Raw genomic sequence first — 21155 nt, 5'->3', positions numbered from 1 at the left:
ACCTTTGACTGCCACCTTGACTTCTGAGCTGCTGGAAAACCTTTGGACGTCCTGCACCCTGGACCATGCCATACATGAATAGTACCCAGCATGCTCCGCAGTCGCCCTTTCCAGCACAAGCTTATTCCCAGTGATGTAAAGTCCAGGAGAGGTAGTAGAGGTAACATGCGTCCTGTTGAAAAACCAATTGTAGGAGAGGTGGGAGCCCTTCGCAGTATCGCAGCTCAAAACCATTCTGGACCCCTCATATAGGACCGCAGGTGAGGGGTCAGAGTTCAACCTGGTGTGTGATGCTGGAGCTGCAAGTGAGGCGTTGGATAAGTGTGGACATCACTTTAAATAAGCATTGTTTTAGCTGGATACTCACTAACAACACTCAGTCTGATGACGTTGCTAAATCCCGTGCTTCCCTCGGTCTTTGCTTCACAATGGTACAACCCTCCTGATCTCACAGTCGCCTTCAATAAGAAGGATGCAGATTGGTTTTCTTGGAGATGTGTTCTTGCGTCGATCAGGCGACCATCCCTTCTCAGTTCATATGTGACTGGCGAAGCGGAGTCGGGCACGTTACAACGGAAAACCACTTGGTAGTCAAGGTATGCCATGTCAGGACCATCGAGCACTGGGTGAGAAGCTATTGATCCACCTGAGGAAGTACATGACATGAAACTGTTGTTAAGGTTATAAAGACGAGGCCTTTCCTTAATATTTAATGTGATCGGCAAAATGTCTATTGGACAACATGTTTATTTGAAAGATATATCCAAAATCTTTTGTTTTAGATGTTTTTTTACAACATGTGTGTATATTTTTGAAAATATCGCTCATGGTAATTTGGAACATGGTATAGAGTATTATATTGTTTTTTTGATTTTCAAATCGCTACTGATTATTTTGGGATCTAATATAAATATGTATTATTAAAGCTTTTTGCACTCATTGGACATTTGGTTTTTTTTTTAGAAAAAATAACTAAAACATACAGCAGAGCAAAATAATTTGGAACAGTGAATTACATTTTCTTTTTAAATTGTTTCACTCACCCAAAAGTGGCAACAAAAAAAGTGCGTGTAGGTTCCTCATAACAGTCCTCCACATTTATCACGACACATTTTTGTCTTCCTATTTTCATGTGCATGCGTGAATTCTACCGCTGTCATACGCATGTTAGAAACAGATAACAACCTGGTCGTCATCTTTGGCTTCATGCGTGGCTTTAATGATCACTACTTTGAATGTTCATAAGTCTTACAAAGCACAACAAATGAAAGTGTTTCGATCCAATGAATGCATGTAAAAAGAAATTAGAAGCACAATTAGTACAGTAAAGCCATAATAACAATAATATTAGTACAGTAAAGCCATAATAACAATAATAATAATATAACAACAATAATAATATTAATAATAACAATAGTAGGAGTAATAATAATAAAACAAAAATAATAAGGCTATTACATTGGTTTTTACATTGAATTGAGAAAGAACAAGAGCAAATAGAGATTATTACGTAATACTCAAATGCGGTGTGGTTAAGTGAAATGTTTTTGTTTGAGTGGAAGACAGGCTAATGGTCCTCCTGTTCATGTAGGTTGAGAGGGTGTTCTCTTAGCATGTAGAGATAGCCTGCTTTTATGTCGCAGCATTGTCGCATGCTTTTTCGCCAGGAAACGCTTATCTGAACTGCTCTGTGAAGGTGGAGAAAAAGAGTATATATTATTTTTGAAGCAGTTTTATATTAAAAAAAAAAAAAGAATAAGAGAGGTTGGTGAGATTAGGTCAAACAGAAAAAGTAACTGACTCAGATGGTGACCACATCCAAAATTCCACGATCCAAGAAAAAAAAAAACATAACGCGGGTGTGGGCCTTGGAAACTTATGACATTGAGCTGAAAGAGGGTCTAGAATTCAAAGGCTCCACAGGACCAGATCATCATTCAGCAAGATTTCACAGATGACATAATCCACTAAAATAGAGTCCAAAGTGTTTTCTGACTGTATTCTCAAACAGCGAATGTATTTTTGCATAATACTGCCCTGTCCCATCTGTCCGCATGACTTACCATAACCAGCATATCTTTAAGTCTCTCGATAGTCTTTTGATTGGCTCTTCTTTGTGACAGATAGGAGGTTAAGATCATTCTGAGGAAAGAGAATGTTACATTTCAATCCCAGGCACTGTCAGAAAATCTAAAAATGATTTTCGATGAGTTCATTGACAACTGTTAAAAGTGTTTGCTATTGTGCACATTAGGTGAAAAAGGAAATGTTTGGCTGTTTTTTTTTTTTTTGCAAACAAGTCTCTCTTTCTACCTGTCAGTCTACGGATTTCAGGACATAATGCATATACGTAGTGTAGTTCGGCATCATTAGATTTGCATTTGGGGATGCCTATTTTAGCTCTGACCGCCCCATTTTCCTCTCCTCTTTTTGTAGAAAAACTATATTGAATGTTTAATAGCTTTTTGCTTTTTTTGGGGTTTTCTTTTCTTTTGGGGGGGTCATTTTTATTTGTTTTTCCACAAATAATTTCAATGGGCATCAACTAAATGCAGCTTTTTCCGTATTTGTGGACTTGCAAAGTCCCTATTTACCTCGAATAGCAGGGGTCAACAATTTATGACGGTAAATAGTTGTAGAAAAACTATTGAATGTTTAATAGCTTTTAAACATTTTCAAAAGTATTTTTATTTGTTTTTCCACAATTTATTTCAACGGGTATTAAATAAATGCGACTTTTCACGATTTGTGGACTGACCCAGTCCCTACTGACCACGAATTGTCAACACTTTATGGAAGGTAAATATTTTGTCTGTTAGAATGTATTTTATAATCCTACCATACAGTAGATTTGTCAAATTTGTGCACATTTAATATTTCATTCAGCGTATTTAACATTCATCCTGAGTTTCTTAATAAAGTGCTTTAAATGCACTTTGTGCATTTAAGCACGTGTCTATTGTATTTTATTTATTTTTTTAAAGTTGACATATGCAACTAATTAATTCACTTTACATTATTAGGCTTTAAAGAACAGCCTGGAAGTCACTTGGCCAGAAATGGTCTTTCTTTGTGTATGTCTACTTCAGTTGCTTTTAGGCATTTAAATAAAAGGCAGAGGCCTTTGATTGTGGTTCACTGGACAGAGGACGGGTCCAACTTACATCTCAGCAAATAAGAGTGGCAATGCAAAAGCCTCAGAGGTCAGGTAGCGGATAATGGTTTTTGCCAGGTTTGGAAGACTTTCCACACACACTCCTACCACACTAACCATACTTGACCCATTTCCAAATGGGCCACAGGGGGAATGCTGTGAGAATCTGCCACACAAATTTAACAACACGTAATGAAATTCATCAGTACTGTAGAATACAAATGCCAGAATAAGCCTCAAGGTCAAACTCTTTGGAACAGTACATGTTGGTGTCCACTGTGGGTTGTTGCTGGAAGAGGGTGAAGCCCAGCGTGGTGGCAGCCATGACCAGACCAAGCAGCAACATGAAGTGGAATAAAACTGAGGAGTTGGAGGCTCGAAACATCCTCCGTTCCGCCGCACAGCACCGCAAGACTGTGAACTGACATCACAGGGTTGAAGATGTGAACATCCATTTTATGCATAATGAATCTTAACCATTGTATTTCTCCATGGACAGTTTTTTATTCCTAGGTTAACAATTATTACGTTAACAATGGCATGTTTTTAAAAAAAAAATGAAATTCACTGTGCTCAGTTCATTGTATTTTCTTAAGGTAGAAACCAAAATTTGTCATTTTCACCAACCTTCTTGATGTAAAATGTCAGTATCAGTGTGACAGTTCCTATCAAAGGCAGCAGAGGGCAGAAGTAGACGCCCACCCAGGACACAGTTTGAACGTAGACCAGATCGAGCACATTGATGGGGACCAAGAAATGTTGCTTCCCTGATAACCGGCCCAGTAATGATGAGTGGAACTTCTCCCCGATCAGCCTGATAGTCGATACAGAGAATGCTCTAATTAGATTGTTATTAGTTGCTTGGTACAACTGAGCTTTAAGTTCCAAATAAGAGAAAAAGTGAGAGAGATGAAACAAACCCACTTCCTGGGATAATCGACGAGGAAGGCAGTGCAGAAAGTGGCGAGGAAATTAAAGATACAGAGTTTGTACATCTCGCTTCCAAATTGGTTCTCTGAGCACTATGAAACAGAAAGTAATGGCAAAACGGTGCACCATGTCAAGTCATACTTATTTATACATCCCTTAATAACAGAGAAGTCTCAAGGGCTTTACAAGCTCACAGTTGACAATTCAACATGGGGGCAAGGGAAAACCCAAAAGAAAAAAGAAGGCACTACTTTTGTAGGTCAACTGTGGAGTAGGTGGGCCCCCAAGATGAAATTCAGTATCCCACCGAGTCCTTTATCAGTTACAATTAGAGATGGGCGAGTTTTGTCATTGAAAGTAAAACAAGTCTTACTTGCTCATGTGTTGTTGTGTAGACAAAAAATAAGTAAATCCCCAATGAGGCAAGCTTCAAAAAGATGCTCCTAAGGAAAGACAATGAGAGCTGAGCCACGTGTGCATGCACGGGAGCTTTTCTGTAGTATGCTGTGGTTCTTACCTCACCAATGTGATATTAACCTGCATGGTGAAAGAATAGTCCTCAAAAAATGAAATTTTTCGGAAGATGTGCGGGAGGACAAGGTTGACAAAGGTGATGGTGATCGGCGGGAGGTACTGGAGAAGAAGACTGACTAACCAGTAGTGGTTGCTCTGGAGAAAACATGGAGATAAGGTGGCATCACAAAGAGAAGGCTTTTCAGTGCGAGGTCAAATCCTGCATTCGACATGAGCTTCTACTACCTTTCCAATAGACTGTGATGCTTCACTTGCAAAGTAGATAAGGTAGAATGCTCCACCCAGTTGAGACAGAACAAAGAGGTTGAGGATGATCCGGAGCAGGCAGAGACGCATCCGCTGCAACAATGTCCTTCTTGCTGCATACAGGGAGAAACGCTGTTCTTCCAAGTATAGCTGAGAACATAGAGAAGGTGTGTGAGTGCCATGGAAATATTGAAATCTCAAATTGCATTTTAGCATTATCATAATAGTGGTACTTTGGCTTGAGTTTAATTTGTGGAATTCAATTCACTCATGCATAATTGAGTATTAGCAGTGCAGCAAATACATTGTAGAAGGATGGATCTGAACATTCCATACTGAAATGAATTGATATTTAGTTATTCTGTTTCACCAAAAACCAAACCATTTATTGGTCACAGGTTTTTGATAGAGAAAAATCCCATTGTATTATATAGAACATAAAAATATCCTTCATTATGAGTGTAATTACTGTTCATTGGGACAAACTGGAAGTCCCGCCAATTCTGGCTTTCAACAATAAGAAAAATTACAATAGACCACTTGTAACTCAAAAGACAGGGTCTTAGGAAAATGAAGCTTCAAATTTGCCTTATGAACCAGTAATTTTTTACTCCTAGATTGCACTCTCTGGTGAAAATTGCACAGTGTCATCTAGAGGAGTTAAACAATAGAAAACTGATCCATGAAGTAAATTTGAAGCTTCATTTTCCCGTCACCAAAAAACATGTTGGGGGACATGTAAGTCAAAATTTTGTTTATATATATAAATGTATGAAAATGTTGAAGGATTCGCAATTTCCATTAGTTGATGACTGAAATTATTCTATTTTAAATTTTGACTCAACTTGTGGGGACATTTAGGATCACATGCATGATGGTACTATTTACGTGCCCATTCACCTTGAGGTCATTCCTCAGGAAGCTACGGTTGAGCGTGGCTGCATCAGCCTCCTTGATGGTGAAATCCCAGCCGCAAAAGATCTTGTAGCTTACATTCATTCTGGAACGCTTTCCCAGCATCCATTTGTGCTTGTAGCCAACGGTTGTTCTATTTACCATGGTTTAGAAAAGGCAGTTAATAAGCAGGAGGAAGATCACTATACATTTATTTCTGCCACGTTTAACGAGACTCATCACAGAGGGAAGCACAAAAATTAAAATAATTAAGCAAAATTATTCAGACTGACAAAGATTATTTGTTCAACCACTGACCTACGGATCTCCACAATGACACTGAGGAGGAGGATAGCAAGGATTCCAATGAGGTACAGCAGTGGAGTATTCAGGCAAGAATAACTGAGTGAACCACGTGTATAGAAACCATAGAAGACTGGAGAACGATCCAGGTAGCCCTGAGCAGAAGAAATTCAAGAGTTACGGTAAAACAAGCCTAAAAATAAACATGCACACAAACACGTTGAACATTACCGAGCCAAGAAAGAAATCCAGAACTGAGTCATTGCCTCCAAACTTTAATGCATCTGCAAATTCACACACAGCTCTTTGTGAATTGAAGTCAGTTTCGATTTATTTCCAATTTGACTTACTCACTCACCAGTTGTGTTGCCTCTACCATAAAATGCTGTAGGCCCCAGAATAAAAGCACATATGATAGCAGAGTTGACAAGATTCAAGTATACCAGGTATCTGAGGAATACAAAATAGGCTTTTATGCCCACGCCAAACCGTCCTGAAACAGATCAATGTGAAGGTTATTCTCTAACATCATTATCGTCATCATCCATATACTGTTTGAACCAGTGGTGGAAAGCCGGGATCAGCAAGCCCATCTATGCTGTCTTAACACTAAGTGACGAGCATTTGCAAACCTAAATAAGATCAGTTCCATGTAAATGTATGAACTTATTCCCAAGATTGTATTTTCTTTAGTTCAAAGTGTTTCTCTTGCAGCCATGTCAATTTGCTCAGGGTCTTCAAATGTAGTAGTGTTGGCTAATGAACTTTAACTACGTACTTTGGGAATGAGATCATTTCTTTAACCAATCAGATTTCAAATTTGTCCTCCAATGCTGGCACACTGCTGATGATGTCAGCATCTTACTATCGGCTGATTGGTTGGTAAGACCAAAACATTTAGAAATTTGCACACATTCCATAACCGGCATGTTTGGTAACTATGTTTTATTTCAATTTGTTATCTTGTCTCAATATAAATATTATTTTTAACTGCTCCAGATGATAAGATTTGATAGTGGTTATCTTCAGAGCCGGTTCCGTCCCCACTGAAGGCCCAGATACCAAATGCGCTGCCTGCCACTGGTCTCAACAATTTATTGTATACCTTCAATGACATGTAGCGTGTCCTTCCATGGTACTGGTCTTGAAATAGCTTCTCCCAACTTAGACCACACTCTCTTGTTGTTGGTGGTCTGGCTTTGCCTCCAAGACTCCCAGAAACCAATGTTGCTGGTTTGCATATTTCTTCTGTTCCTAAAAAACCCCAATATTTGTAATATTTTTATCAAAAAAAGAATTTAAAGGACAAACTGTTTCCAGTCAACACTGCAGCATTGTAAAGACATGCATGTCTTAAAATAACATAAGAACCAACAAACAGTTTTTGCAGAATTGTTAAGGTACATTTGGAGTGCAAAGTGAAGAAATAAAATGAGAAGCACGCAGCTTCACCTGAGGTCAGCCAGCCCACCTGGCATGTCTTTTTCCTTGAATGCATATGGTAAGATTCCTTAGTGGCTGAGAAGAAATGTCTCGAGGTCCTTTGGACATGTGCTCTGAAGCATCCTGCCTGCTCTGCTCAGGCCGGACCACCTGGTTACTTGGCAGCAGGTCAAATATCTCTATATGATAATACTCACAGGGATCTGACGAAAGGGTGGAACAATTGCTTTCTTCTGCAGTCAAAATAACATTAAAACAATAAAATTAAAAAAAATCTCTAGCCTCCCACACACAGACAACAAATGTACAGTTTGGAATATAGTGTTGTATTATTACCTGATAAGAATCTTGTGAACTTAACATTATTCTCCATTTTATCCCCACGAATAAACTTGTAAATAAACAAAATGTACAAACGCACTATGCCCAGTTCTTCACACAGAAAACATTTTCTTCTCAGCAGCCACCTTGGTTTGACAAGTTAGTTCCGCAATCTAAATCAAAATATCCTGTTTTGGACAACGCTGTTGAGACATACACAAAGTTACTCAGAGGCTGATCTCGGGTTAGGATTGCTCTTCAAAGTCCGCACAAAGGTCAGATATAGCATTATCTGATCGAAAAGTAAACCCCGATTCTACGGTTGGCAGGAAATCACATGACAGGATGCAGAAAAATAACATGGAGCGATAATTTAACAGTGTTGCTAACATGCAACGACCAAGTGAAGTAACAGATAAAAAAAAAAGATGCCCAAGCAAGCATTTTGCTTTTGTCACGTCACAGACAGTCTCTGCTTACAGTTAATTTCACAAAACAAATTGTAGGAGGTTGAGCAATTGCATTCCTGACAGCATGACATCTGCATCATATATATGGAGGAAGAACAATACCGGTACATTGACTTATTTTGCATGTATTGATAGTCAGAACATAATGTTCAACATGGGCCGATTTTGCAAACTGTATTTTAGGAGTCGCGTATATTTTGAAAGTGATTCAAATTCTTGTGTACTGATCAATGTGAAGGGCTACCAGTTTCATATACATTTTTGGCATGACAAATCCGCTCAAATTTCCTTTGTTAATGTTGTGAGTATTGCATGTTATTATTTATAATTTGTTATATTAATTTACGTGACACAATCCTGATCATGATTTCTCATAGTCATTAGGAAACTTAGAACTGTAAATCTCTGTCACCGTTGACATTTTCAAATGATCACTTGTATAACAGACTTAAAAAAAAGAAAATAAAAGGAAAAGAAATCGTAATGTCCCGTCACTGGTGACCTACAAAATTTATAGACCAGCCCACCTGCTTCTACTGTTGCATTGCATAGCAGTAAAAATATATTTACATACATTTATAAAATACACACATTAAGACTCTATAAAAATTATCATTAAATTAGACCACTAAATGTGTTTTTAAATATAAGTAGAGAATAATAGTTCAAAAAGTGGTTCCAAATACCGGTTGCGTTACTGGAGCGAATCAGACGTAACCACCGTGAGAATTGCCTGGGGGTAACATATAGATTACTCACTCATCAATCAAAGTGTCATGATATTGCTAAATACATAAATCCAGTGTTTTCTTAAGTAAAAATTATTCTGAGCAGGATAAAAGACGCGTCAAACTTAATACAGCATTGCACTTTTGCATTTTGTACAATGCCCCAAAATCAAACACCCACTCAATCATGATGGTTTCCCCCGTGCAAGTTCGGTGGTTGGACTGGGCTACTGACTGTTTTGACAACTGAGTCTCAGCAGTCTGTAAAGTTTCAGAACCGGTGAGTGAATGCAGATTTATTTCACTTTGTGCATTTTATCTCAGTCAGGCATTGTTAGAACAATATAATTAATATATGTCGCCATATCGAAACTTTTGACATTTTATTAAGATTGATTATTTGACGAAGTATCACCGGGACATCTAACGACCAGCTTTCCATTGACAGCTGATAGAGTAGCAATGAATTGAAAAAAATATAAATATATTCTTTTATCCTCATGTCGTCCAGAGAAGAAAAATGCAGACGTTTTAAACAAGACCGAGCCGGGTGAAGCGTTTGTGTTGTTGTTGTTGAACAATGGCAGGATGGTTTGTTGTTTTGGAGCTTCCACGTACGCTGTGTTTGCGCCTTCCCACTTTCCTCGATGCATGCATTGTGTTTGCAAACGCTGTGGGGGCTTTTCCGTGCCGATGAAGCCAGTATTATAATTTTGCCCCCCCCTGGTCTGGGTTGAATGGGTGCAGACCTACTTCTAGTAAAATTGGATTTGTTGCAATCTACATAATAATACGTTATCCTTCATTTACATTCTTACTGTAAATACATGCATGCATTTGCTGTGGCAAGTTAAGCAGTAAGCACACAATTATGGACAGTTCTGCTGATGGGGTTTGTTGTTGCACTTTGGACACATTCCTTTTAACTCTGGATTTTATTTGGCCCTCTGGGAATCTTCCATCCCATGTAGTAAGTTGAGCATTTCTTTACAATGACACTCCTTTTTCCTGTTGTGAATTAATCAGCCTGTATGACAATTGGAACACTTTGGCCATCTATGTCTGGACTCTACTGGACTATTTTGGGGGCAGTAGTGTGGCAATGACTCCCCAGCAGTATTCTATCCCTGCTTTATTGGCCATGAGAACAAAATGCACACTTAGTCACTACGCCTTTTTCCCCCAGCATTCATGCAGAAATGATGAAAACAGAAAGGATGAACAATTACAGGACTCGGTTTCAGTCGTTTTAGCTCCATAAAATGAAACACTGTTCACTGCAACCTCTCATGAGGCAAATGGGCGTTCATTACCAAGAGGTTAGAGTGTTGCGTTACATCTAGGCAAGAGGAAACTTGTTCTCAAACAGCCCAGTTTAAAAAGAAAAGCCAGCCCGCTTCAAGATGGACATTTTTACTGGTAGCGGCAGGATTTCATCACCAAGCAGTAGAATTCATACAGGTTATCAGTGATCCTAGTCTGTGCGCACTAACACTGCAGATCCCCTTACCTTTGGTTTAATGTGCTTTTCTGTAGATGTATCAGTCTAGTAGATCTTAGATTTTTCTAACTTCTAGACCATGGGTGTCAAACATGGCCAGATACGGCCCGCCACATCATTTAATGTGGCCCCCGAAGACAAATTGTGCATCGACTGCAAACTGTCTTAACTTAGAGCTATTGCTAGTAATCTTTTTAAAATATTTGAACAATTTTTACTCTTCTCTGTTTTCAAAACTAGTTGTTCATCAGTTGTGTAGTCTATACTGCGTATAAGATAAAGCGTTTACAGTCATATTGGCCCTCGAAGGAAACTATGACTACAATGTGGCCTGCGACAAAAATGAGTTTAACACGCCTGTTCTAGACGCTCACGGTGTTGGTAGTATTGTGCAAAAATCAGAACAGCTTACTCATAGACACATTTTTGGGAAATAGACAGCAAAAAGGGGGCAAAAAACTTGGTTGTTTATTTCCACAATTGATGGGTTAGCGGGCATTGCAGACACTAAAATATACTCAGTCTTATACAAGGATACTTGTACTGTTTAGTACCTCTTAACTCAGACAACAATGGATGAATGGAATAATTGATGAGGTTGACATTGCGCAACGTCTTGGCACTGGCCAGACATTTGGGATTCCGGATGCAAGGTTGCTTGATGCGTGTTTGTAAAGATGCAGATTGGTCTTATAGGTATATTTATTGATACAGTAAAACCCAGAAAAGAAGTGTCATGAGCACAAACACACCAGTGACACATTTGTCACTAACTTTAAGGTCAAACGCTTCCATTATATAACATATTTTATTTGACCCCCGAGGCTGGGATACTGTATTACAAAAACATAGCCATCGCTTTGAGATGACGAGCACCCATCGGGATCCCCACTGTGTGATGTGAAACTGTTTTGAAGAACAACTGCTGAAGGGAAACAAAATGAATTTTTCATGAAAATGAAAGATTTCTATGCTAACCTTAGACTGTTAACCCCTAGCCAACTGGTTAAATTCCACATTCCTGTCACTACTCACTTGTAGACAAAGGTTTGTGTTATTAATACATGCAATAATGTTTTACTTTGTGGTGGATTTCATTTTATGCTATGTGTGACGACTAAAAATAACAAAATGAAAATTGTTGGTTATTGGCTAGTGGGTGCATACCGCAACCCTAGTCAACCTCAGTTTTTTGCAGTAAAGCTTCTATTTTATGCGCCTTATAGTCCGGTGCGCCTTATATATGGACAAAGTTTTAAAATGGGCCGTTCATTGAAGGTGCGCCTTATACCCCGGTGCGCCTAATAGGGTGCAAAATACGGTAATCCCTTGACATTATGAAGTTGGTTGCACACAATTTTGACAATGCATTATTCTGCTTTTGATCATGAATATTCATGTTCCAAGGGACACGGTGACATTTGACTCAGTCCTCATCACATGCATTGCTACAAAGGAGCTCTTGACTGAGACACAATGACTTACTTCTCATGACAAGTCCTGACAAGAGTGTTGTTTAATTTGGAAGACCCGCACCCATGTAAAGAGCCCTAATAGGATTTTATCACAGAACTATGTGGCAGTAATATTACTTTTTCCCCCCTTACTAAGAAGCACACTTGGAGAAATTCTCAATGATCATAATAAGCTTAATAAAGGTCTAGATATCATTTCTACATAGAGTTGAATGAGTGCACCGGGCAAGTCAAGACCCGTGTGTCCAGATTCCAAAGTAGTGCGCTGGCTTTCCCTCTTTTCTTTTACCTGTCGTGTTCACGTCATGTACTCATGGTCCCGCCTCCTCTTTTGTGTCTCCTCCGCTTTCAGCAGGTAGCGGAGTCAGTGCCATGGTGGGTGTAGAGCGCATTATGAGCTGGTGAGGGTGTGAACTTTGCAACAAGGAGTCCACGCGGGACCCGTCAGCGGGAGAGAAGAATGGCTCGGAATGTGAACTTTGACCTAGGTCATCCCCTTATTGAATCCGGACTAGAGTGAGTGGAAATGTTGTGTATTTTTATGTTCTGAGACTGCAGTTGTGTACTTTTCTCTTTGGCTTGTTTCAAGATCAGTGGGCGGAGAGTAAGGAATTCAGGTGATTGGACGCTTTTGCTGTCGGACATTGTTTGTCTGTGCAAGGGTAGATCATAATCTAGTCTTTATTTGCTTGTTTGAACACTCAAGTTCTAGGAAGAGCCTTAAGTTTTTTCACGAGTTGACCCAGTTGGAGACGTTATCGTCCCTTTGTCCATGAATTTAAAGCTCTGCTGTAATTATCGTCACACAACAATGTAAGCGGCCAGTTTCACCCAACCCCATTCTGTAAGTATTTGTAAGCTTCATAATGAAACAAAGGTTGATAAAGCATAAAATGCTGAAAGAAAAATAACTGATTGAAAATGTGCTCCTGAGGACTACGGTTATCAAAAATATATTTAAATAATCCACAGTCTCAAGATGTAATGGTTTAACTACTAAATGTATTAGAGAGTAATGGATTTAATGGGTAGAAATGGAAACTTTTTATTGTTGACTCTGAATGCAGTTTATTGTGACTGTGATTGTTGCCTAAGTGTACAGATGTAAACCACTTCTATGTTTTTTGTTTTATGCAAGCTGTGTTGTGGCTAACATCTGTTTAGAGTTTGTTCCACTTAGAGTACTTATGACCGGATACCTTGCCGTCATGTTTTCTAGGCTCTTGCTTTTTCTTTGAGTTTGTACTGAAGTGGGACTTGTATTGCTAGTATCTTTGTACCACTTGTATTTTTGTGTTTATAGTTTTGTTTCCTGTCTTTGTGACTGTGCTCTTATTTGTTTATCACGCTCAGAAGTCCAGCAGATGAGGAAGGTGTTCATGACTCATTCCACCAGCTAATAGCAGAGCAGATTCACAATGGAGGCTTGGATGATGCCTTCGAACTGCAGCAACTACAAAAAGAACTGGATGATGAAAGCCGAGGTACATAAGCAGCACAATTGCATTCCATCCACAACTTTACAACATTAATTTGAGAAAGGACCCCTTCAGCTACCTAAAAACATGCCTTTCTAAAAAAACAAAACTTTCTATACAACGGGCTTTTGGGGTTCACACAATTCCCGAATTCTGGATCTCAAAGTCCCCGTAAAATCGAGATTTAGGTGTATGTATATGTATATATATCTCCATCTATCATTTGTAAAGCTTGCCCCATGGGGGTCACGAGCCTATCCCAGCAGTCATCGGGCAGTAATGGGCGGGGGGTCACCCTGAACTGAATCACAAGGCACACAGAGACGAACAACCTTTCACACTCGCACTCACACCTATGGGCAATTTGGAGTGCTCAATCGGCCTACCATGCATGTTTTTGGGATGTGGCTGTCAGTTTTATGTGTTCATTAGATTAATTGACTCCATTGCAAATTAACGCGCTATAAAAATGAATGCAATTAATCTTGAGTGGCAAGTTCATGTGTCTACAACACTTTTTATGTCCTCCAAAAGGTGTGAGTGCAGGACGTTTTGTTTACAGTATGACCATACCGAATGTCTCTGTCTTGTACCATACAAAAATAGCGACTTTTACGTTGTATTATTATTTTTTTATTCCCTTAGACAATGTTGCTCATCTGTCCGGCTCTGGACCAGAGCGCAGTGAGCGGAGGAATCAGGGAAGACTGGTGGGAATGCAGGATGATGATCAACTAGACCCTGCCACTAGTGAACGTTGGTCTTCAGCCACCTTGAAGATCCTGTCCTCCATGCCCAGTCGCACCATCGGTTGGTCTTACCATACCTGTAGAGAAACAGAGCTCATTAGCAGTTTTTAGTTGTCTTGTCGCGCATTGCATGCAGAGGATTCCTTTCAGACAACAGAGTTAAAATACTTGCTGGTCAGGCATAGAAACAGCATGGAACTTACTCAAGGTTTGCACGTGCAAATACCATTGCAACTTTAATTGCGCTCGTAAATAGATATGGAAGCTGTTCGACGAACTGGGCGAAATGCTCTCTTACAAAATGTGAGCTGGTGTGTTGCAGCAGACCCGCCACTGACCTTTACAGCTGAGTGGAGTTTCATGGGGAAGCAGAAAAACTATTTTCGTGTCAGCATTTGTACAGCACCACATCACTGGGAATATTTTAGTCTTGTCAGCTTGCTTTGCAGTCTTGCAAAGTATTTGTTGTCTTTAGCATTGCCAAAATAGAAATAATCTTTATTTTTGTGACATGCCACTCTCATACCCAAATCCTTAGGCTATTTTACAGAGTTCAGCTGTCATCTACATCATTTACCTTTTTATGGAGCATGCATGAGACAAGTGATGGCTGTTTTCAGAACTGGGTCCATGTGCTTTTTTAGGTCGCAACAAGGGAGCCATCATCTCTCAATACTACAACAGGACCATGCAGCTTCGTAGACGCAAGCAGAGCAGACCCTCGATCCAAGACTTCTCCCGCTCGGCTAGACCGAGCATTCGAGGTTACGGCATCGAGACAGACGGTGCAGATGCAGAGGGTGAGAAGAGTGAAACACCGTTAACGGGCCTATCAGTTAAAACAAAGTATTGATGTGTTAATGATCACAGTTAGAAATTCAACACTGTGATCATCATTGTAATAGTTCACAGTAGCAAAAAGGTCCAATGAAAGGTTTTTCTGACAGTTGCCCTGCTCATTTATTTAGGGTTAGGGTTGAATTTTCAAAGCAAAGTTATATTTCAAAATGGCTTTGTGTTGGGTGTGAGTCAGTTGTGAGCATTCTGTACCTATTTTGTGGCTATTGCAGGCTGTTAAGTATGTTTCACTTTTTTTTTTTTCCCCCAATACGCACCAACTTTTTGTGCTCTAGCAAATAAAAGGGATCGTCTGGTGAATAACCTGCAGAACCTGTCGGTGAGCGACAGAGTCCGGATGCTCCGGGCTATGCCTCTTAGTATTTCAGAAAAAACGGAACTCAGGTAACACTGGTGTTTGATCGTATTATTTTGTATGGATGGCTTCAATTGTCTGCTGAATATTGTGTTTGCCTCTGTGCTCGTGTGCAGAAAGTCAGCTTTGCAAAAGGAGAGACGCACTCTGTCAAGCAAGCAAATCCCCTGCTGCAGTCGACTCAAATATTACATCATTATTGTGAGTTACTTTCACCTCTTCTATCTACAGCGCCTCTCCTATCCCTTTTATGTGATTTACTGCTCATACCTACTCATTTGTATTCACAAAGACTCTTACTGTTTTTAAATTACTGTTGTAAATGTAATAATTTGGCAATGACTGCATTATCATCACATGACAAGGTAAAGCGAAACGTTATCAATCTATAAGAAGCAATCAGAAAAAAAATGTTTCTGTCATGCTTAGAACACAAGCGCACAATTATTTTAACATTTTCTGACAGTGGTTAACAGAGATGACATATCTGGATATTTTTCTAAGATGTGATGGAGTAAATGGTGTTAACGGAACGTTGTTTTTGCTCACTTCCTACTCTCAGGCCGCAAGACAGAGTTGGTACAGTTGGCTGTCTTTCGTGCACTCTCTCCAGCTGTGGCAAGTGGCACTCAAGCGAGTGAGCGGCCGTTTCGGCAGCGGGGTCCTGTCGTACTTCCTATTTCTCAAGACCCTGCTCTTCTTCAATCTCTTCCTTTTTCTGATGACGGGTGTGTTCGTAGTGCTTCCTCAGGCAGTGCACCCACCTGCTCTGTTTAACAACACACGGGTTTTCACTGGACTGGAACTGTTTACTGGAGCGGTAAGATGTGTTTCGAATATCATTTGAACGGAGGTGTGCCACTTCACATTAGTGTATCGCAAGAGACCATCAGGGGTGCTTTTGGAAATGATCCATTTTCACTAAATTGTTCTGGAAAAAATTTACTACAAATAATGTAGTGACGTATAGTGACAGGCAAAACAATTAAATGCTTTTCTGCTGGATGAATATAGAATGGGTTATACAATTAACCTGTGTAGTATTCATTCACTCATTGCAATTCATGCAACCTACTTATAAATTAGTGTTAAATTAAACAGGCCCATATTTCACACTGAGTAAATCGAGACCATCATTATTTCCATAAATGTTTTGTGCCATTCTTGTCACTTTGCCTCTGTAAATAAATAATATTAACCAAATCAATTGCATTTCATGTTTCAGGGATATTTCTCGGACTCAGTGATGTACTATGGGTACTTCTGTAACTGCACGCTGCGTACGAGCTGCACCAATCAAAGTGCTGCGCAGTATATATCTGTGTCCAATGGCACCAGTATGGACTGCACGTTGAAGCATCTGCCTTACAAGATGCCTCTTGCCTATTTCTTTACTATAGGCATGGCCTATTTTGTTACATGTATCATCCTTGTGTACAGGTACGTGTTTATTCTAGAGAAATGAGCACTATGAGAACACTTAACTCTCCCTTTACCTATTTCATTTCATTTCCCACCAGCATGTCAAAGTCATTTGGTCGAAGCTTCCGAATTGACAAATCTCATAGCATCCTGGCAATTAAGGCCTTCTGCTCCTGGGACTTCAAGGTCATCAAAAAATCTTCCGTTAAACTCATGTCTGAGAATATCTGCACCCAGCTCAAGGTACAAGGAAAAATAATCGTTTGTTTGCATTTTGCCTTACTTTGACGATGTTTCCACCGTGCAGTAGAGTTGAGCTGAGCTCACCCATTATCTAGCAAATTAATTCAACAAGAACATTTTTTCTTCCGAGTGGCTTTCTATACATAAAACTACAATAACACGTTAGAGATCTGTCAGTTTGGTATCCTTCACAAATGATAATAGAAATATTGTATCAAACAGAAATGAGCTTTCGGTACTTTGTGCAAATAATACCATAATTAGCATAAAAGAATGTGATGCAAAACCTTTTCTCACGTCATCTCTCTCAATCCCCAATTTGCAGGAGCTGCTAGCAGAGGTGAATTGCAAACATACCAAGAAGACTCTCTTCCAGAATCTGTGGAGAGTGGCAGTCCACTGTCTGGCGTGGGCTATTTGTGTAGCGAGCACCACCGCTTGTGTGCTCGCCATCTATTTCTTCTCTGACCACATGCACCGGGTATGGCACTGTAGTAAATGTTGGTAGAGTGCCCTCTTGTTGGAATGTTGTTTGGTTGTTGTATACCTAATATCATCCCGTCTTGTACTCCCTGTGTCTCTCTAGAACCTCCAGCAAAGTTCTCGCAGTGTGACCATGAACCCCTTGCTGAAGGAGGCCAGCCTCCTCGCCCTCCCTGTGGTGGTGTCCTTTATCAACTTGCTGCTGCCTATTATGTTTAAGCTGGCCGCATGGATGGAGGAATACGAGTCACCTAGCGTCCGCACATACGTTGCCATTACCAGGTCGGACCACCAGAGCAACTGCAAAAAAAAAAAAGACTATCCGACTGTTAAAAAGGCAACGTGGTTATTACCGGTATGTCTTTTCCTAGAAACTTGATGTTAAAAGTGAGCGTGCTTGGTGTCCTCTGCTACCATTGGCTGGGTCGGGTGGCTGCTGAACCAAATAGTCTCGGCCTGAAGGTAACAGCTTATCATTCCAAGAAATCATTTTAGAGTCTGTCAATTGTGTTGGTTTTCTTCGATGTGTAATGATTTCTTTCATCCGCAGTGCTGGGAGAGTTTTGTTGGCCAAGAACTTTATCGCTTCCTCTTAATAGATTTCATCTTTACGCTACTAGACACCTTGTTTGGAGAATTTCTTTGGAGGTTGGTCATTCACAATTGAAGTTTATCTTTTCATTGGTGTGTTAGGTAATTAGTGCTGAAAGAGATTGTGTTTTGATTATTGTGTGCTGGTTGGGTAAGTAGGTAGTGAGTGAGTTAATTAGGGGCAACATGCAGCATTACTGACAACATCCAACACATGGTGGCGCTGTGTTGTGGAGAAAAAACTAGTTTAACGGGTGTATGTACGTTTTTGAGCCTGTATGTGGGGATTAGAGAAAATACCAAATGTTTCATTTGTGATGCATGTCACTTTTCTTCTGGTCTGCAGGTTGTTTTCAGAGAAGGTGCTGAAAAAGAAGAGGAAACCAGTGTTTGATATTGCCAAGAATGTCCTTGACCTCATCTATGGGCAAACGCTAGCCTGGTACAGTATGAGCTCCTCTGCTTCAGATGTCGACAGTATAAACCTCACTGTTAACTTACCGATTGATCACTACATGGGACATTGTGTTGTTCAGGCTGGGCGTTCTCTTCACGCCTCTGCTGCCCGCGGTGCAGATATTGAAACTCCTGCTGCTTTTTTACATTAAAAAGGTACATTGTCATTTATAAAGACTGTGCAAATAGATGTGTATTCTTCAATTACACAATTTGAGGATAGTATGGATGTGAGTTTGTGTACGTAAATATAAATATTGATCAATTTTGTTGTCCTTATATTTGTCCAAACAACTGTACTTTTAGTTGTCGCAGGAATAGAATATGAAAAATGTGAAGGCGGTTTGATCATTTCTGTTGTCTTACATGTAATATTTAGATGGAAACTAAATCTTTATACTGTACGCAACAACCTCCTTCACCCTCTAGAGCAGTGTAATGATGAACTGCCAGGCCCCTAGGAGACCATATAGAGTCAGCCAGATGACCACCATCTTCATCACTCTCCTCTGCTTCCCCTCCTTCCTCGGAGCCTCTGTGTGCGTCACCTACACCATGTGGAGGTAAACTCACATTGTAAATAACTTACATAAGGTCATTGTTTCTCACTGTGTCCAAACAGAGCTCACCTCTGACCAACTCGTACTCACATCATATGCATTGTCTGTCTCTGCAGTATCACGCCCTCCTCGTCATGTGGGCCCTTTCGTGAACTCAAAACAATGTTTCAGGCTGGAAAGCGCTGGGTGGAGGACCTCGAAAAAGAAAATCCCAATTTATCCATGTTGGCCAGGGCTCACTCATTTCTGGTGGAGAACCCACTCTTCCTGTTTGTGGGAGCAGGCATCTTCCTGTTAGTACTCAACAGTGAAAATCTAATATATAAATGGATACAAATGCTTGTGTGACAGTTAAAACACAACATGGTTAGTTGGTTCTGTTTTTTTCCTCATTGGACAATGACACAATTTCTGTTATTCCCATCAGGATCGTCATCTATTTCCACAGCCAAGTGGTTGATGGTCAAAGGAAGATTATCGGCTTACTCCAAGAGCAGATCGAGAATGTATGCAAAGTTGCATATAATACCCACCTAAATGTTCTTTGACTATTTTTCTTAACATCCCACAATCTCCCTGCTCAGGAAGGGGAAGACAAGAAGTTTCTCATCACTCGCCTGCAGTCCATCCATGAGCAGAGACGAACCTCCGCCCGGAGACTAACAAGCCAGGTGAGTAAATCTGGGTTTGCGCTGTGGGTTTAAGTGCGTGGTTCCAATTTAGTATATCAGTTTTCTTTTTAAAAATCCATCAAACTATCTAATTTGTGTCAATAGACCAATGCCGTGTAAACTCCTTCCCAACATACGTTACTGAGCGATTACATCTATGTCGTAAAAGAATTTAACCCCTGTCAACTCCTTTTTTTTTTTCTTCCCAGGATTCCAACTGTTGAGACACCAACGACTGCACTCCAGCTGTCAAGCTTCCTTCAAACCTGAAGACTTTTTAACTGGAAAAATCACTGACAAAGGGTAGTGCCATATGACCAAAGTTCAAATGTCTAAAGCATTTGTTGAACTGAACATAGGTGTATTTGATCAGGAAAAATTCTCTGACAATACGAAAGATGAAACAAAGGTTTCAGCTTTGAGAAAATAACAGAACTCAGATGTTAGGGAGTCAAAATAATAGACTGCATAAGTTGATAAACTGTTTTATTCTATTTTGAAAAGTTGTAGATGCACTTTCATATGAACTGTGAACTGTTTTTATTTTTATTTTATTCAGATCTTGTGTGAAAAGTATGCAATAGTCTTTTTTTTTTACATTGTGGTATAAAGTGTGTGCCGCAGGCAACTGGATGCTGGAAATTGTCTTACATTTGTGTGTTGTTAGGTGTAACACCGTAATTGTACTTATTAAAAGTTATATTTTATACATGTTGTCATGGACTTGGACTTCTAATCAATCGCATGGCACAAACAAGACAAACATTCACACTTGTGGACATTTTGAGTCTATTACACATAAATGTTTTTGACTTGTAGTGGATATAAAACAAATACACTTTGTACCCATCTCTGTTCAAATGTCTTTTTTTTTCCTTCTTCTTATAAAAAACACAGGACCTTGATTTCAATCAGTCAGTGCAGTCTCAGACCTGCAACGCAGAGTACAGCCTTTGGACTCCAGCAGCTCAGCCAGACTGGATGCTGGATTTTGCTTGCACTGGTGAGCAAAGGAAGCAGTCATTAATCTTCTCTGGTGAAGGTGCATAGTTACAGTGTAATAAAGTAAAGCTTGCAACTTTTTCATCAGGTCAACCTGCAATTAGTGAAAATGCACATTTGACACCCATTATAAATGCATTGGTGATAAATGCATGTTGAAACGAATGTAATACTTTCTATGGGGAATATTCTCACATTTTGATTTTGATGCCCGTAAAAATGAAGCAAAGTAAGTTAACAGTGCATGCTGTATATAAAGGCAGGTATCGACAGAATAAAACACTGGCA

General features: G+C 39.8%; 2 protein-coding genes across 6 annotated transcripts; one reads left to right on the top strand and one right to left on the bottom strand.

Annotated features, from left to right (window-relative positions):
* Window positions 1–505: 505 nt before the first annotated feature.
* On the bottom strand, window positions 506–8255 carry tmc8 (transmembrane channel-like 8). Of its 3 annotated transcripts, XM_061275147.1 has the most exons (17): window positions 7841–8242; window positions 7533–7737; window positions 7167–7315; window positions 6420–6554; window positions 6293–6345; window positions 6077–6216; window positions 5765–5912; window positions 4844–5014; window positions 4602–4753; window positions 4458–4527; window positions 4079–4176; window positions 3782–3968; window positions 3418–3575; window positions 3165–3320; window positions 2064–2142; window positions 1044–1688; window positions 506–646 (listed from the first exon to the last, which is right to left on the bottom strand). In XM_061275147.1, the coding sequence occupies exons 1-16, from the start codon at window positions 7875–7877 to the stop codon at window positions 1584–1586; spliced, it is 2043 nt and encodes a 680-aa protein (XP_061131131.1). In that variant the 5' UTR covers window positions 7878–8242; the 3' UTR covers window positions 506–646; window positions 1044–1583. The 3 variants fall into 3 exon arrangements, with proteins under 3 accessions (XP_061131131.1, XP_061131133.1, XP_061131132.1); XM_061275149.1 differs by lacking the exon at window positions 7841–8242 and having other exon boundaries at window positions 7514–7671; XM_061275148.1 differs by lacking the exons at window positions 506–646; window positions 1044–1688 and adding an exon at window positions 1698–1967 and having other exon boundaries at window positions 7841–8255.
* Window positions 8256–9191: 936 nt separating this feature from the next.
* Window positions 9192–20574, top strand: tmc6b (transmembrane channel-like 6b). Of its 3 annotated transcripts, none has more exons than XM_061274884.1 (21): window positions 9192–9303; window positions 12352–12515; window positions 13353–13483; window positions 14123–14287; window positions 14871–15026; window positions 15360–15468; window positions 15556–15640; window positions 16002–16259; window positions 16665–16879; window positions 16960–17104; window positions 17430–17585; window positions 17691–17869; window positions 17959–18049; window positions 18138–18235; window positions 18525–18620; window positions 18715–18790; window positions 19064–19197; window positions 19311–19487; window positions 19622–19700; window positions 19779–19865; window positions 20075–20574. In XM_061274884.1, exons 2-21 carry the CDS (start codon window positions 12460–12462, stop codon window positions 20087–20089), a joined length of 2508 nt encoding a protein of 835 aa, XP_061130868.1. In that variant the 5' UTR covers window positions 9192–9303; window positions 12352–12459; the 3' UTR covers window positions 20090–20574. The 3 variants fall into 3 exon arrangements, with proteins under 3 accessions (XP_061130868.1, XP_061130869.1, XP_061130870.1); XM_061274885.1 differs by having other exon boundaries at window positions 9197–9303; window positions 12355–12515; XM_061274886.1 differs by lacking the exons at window positions 9192–9303; window positions 12352–12515 and adding an exon at window positions 12618–12843.
* The last annotated feature ends 581 nt before the right edge of the window (window positions 20575–21155 follow it).

This window comes from Syngnathus typhle, linkage group LG3 (genome assembly GCF_033458585.1).
Source record: "Syngnathus typhle isolate RoL2023-S1 ecotype Sweden linkage group LG3, RoL_Styp_1.0, whole genome shotgun sequence".
Lineage (NCBI taxonomy): Eukaryota > Metazoa > Chordata > Actinopteri > Syngnathiformes > Syngnathidae > Syngnathus > Syngnathus typhle.
The sequence above is the reverse complement of the archived record's forward strand: the minus strand, read 5'-3'. Positions and strand labels throughout refer to the sequence as shown.

Excerpts from the sequence above, each read along its gene's own strand:
- tmc8 (XM_061275147.1), bottom strand. The coding sequence starts at position 7,877 with ATGGAGAATAATGTTAAGTTCACAAGATTCTTATCAG. Across the intron at positions 6,555-7,166 it reads CACGCTACATGTCATTGAAG|GACGGTTTGGCGTGGGCATA; the intron begins GTATACAATAAA and ends GATCTGTTTCAG. Across the intron at positions 4,528-4,601 it reads GTTAATATCACATTGGTGAG|GAGCATCTTTTTGAAGCTTG; the intron begins GTAAGAACCACA and ends GTCTTTCCTTAG.
- tmc6b (XM_061274884.1), top strand. The coding sequence starts at position 12,460 with ATGGCTCGGAATGTGAACTTTGACCTAGGTCATCCCCTTATTGAATCC. Across the intron at positions 15,641-16,001 it reads TCAAATATTACATCATTATT|GCCGCAAGACAGAGTTGGTA; the intron begins GTGAGTTACTTT and ends TCCTACTCTCAG. Across the intron at positions 16,260-16,664 it reads TGGAACTGTTTACTGGAGCG|GGATATTTCTCGGACTCAGT; the intron begins GTAAGATGTGTT and ends TTCATGTTTCAG.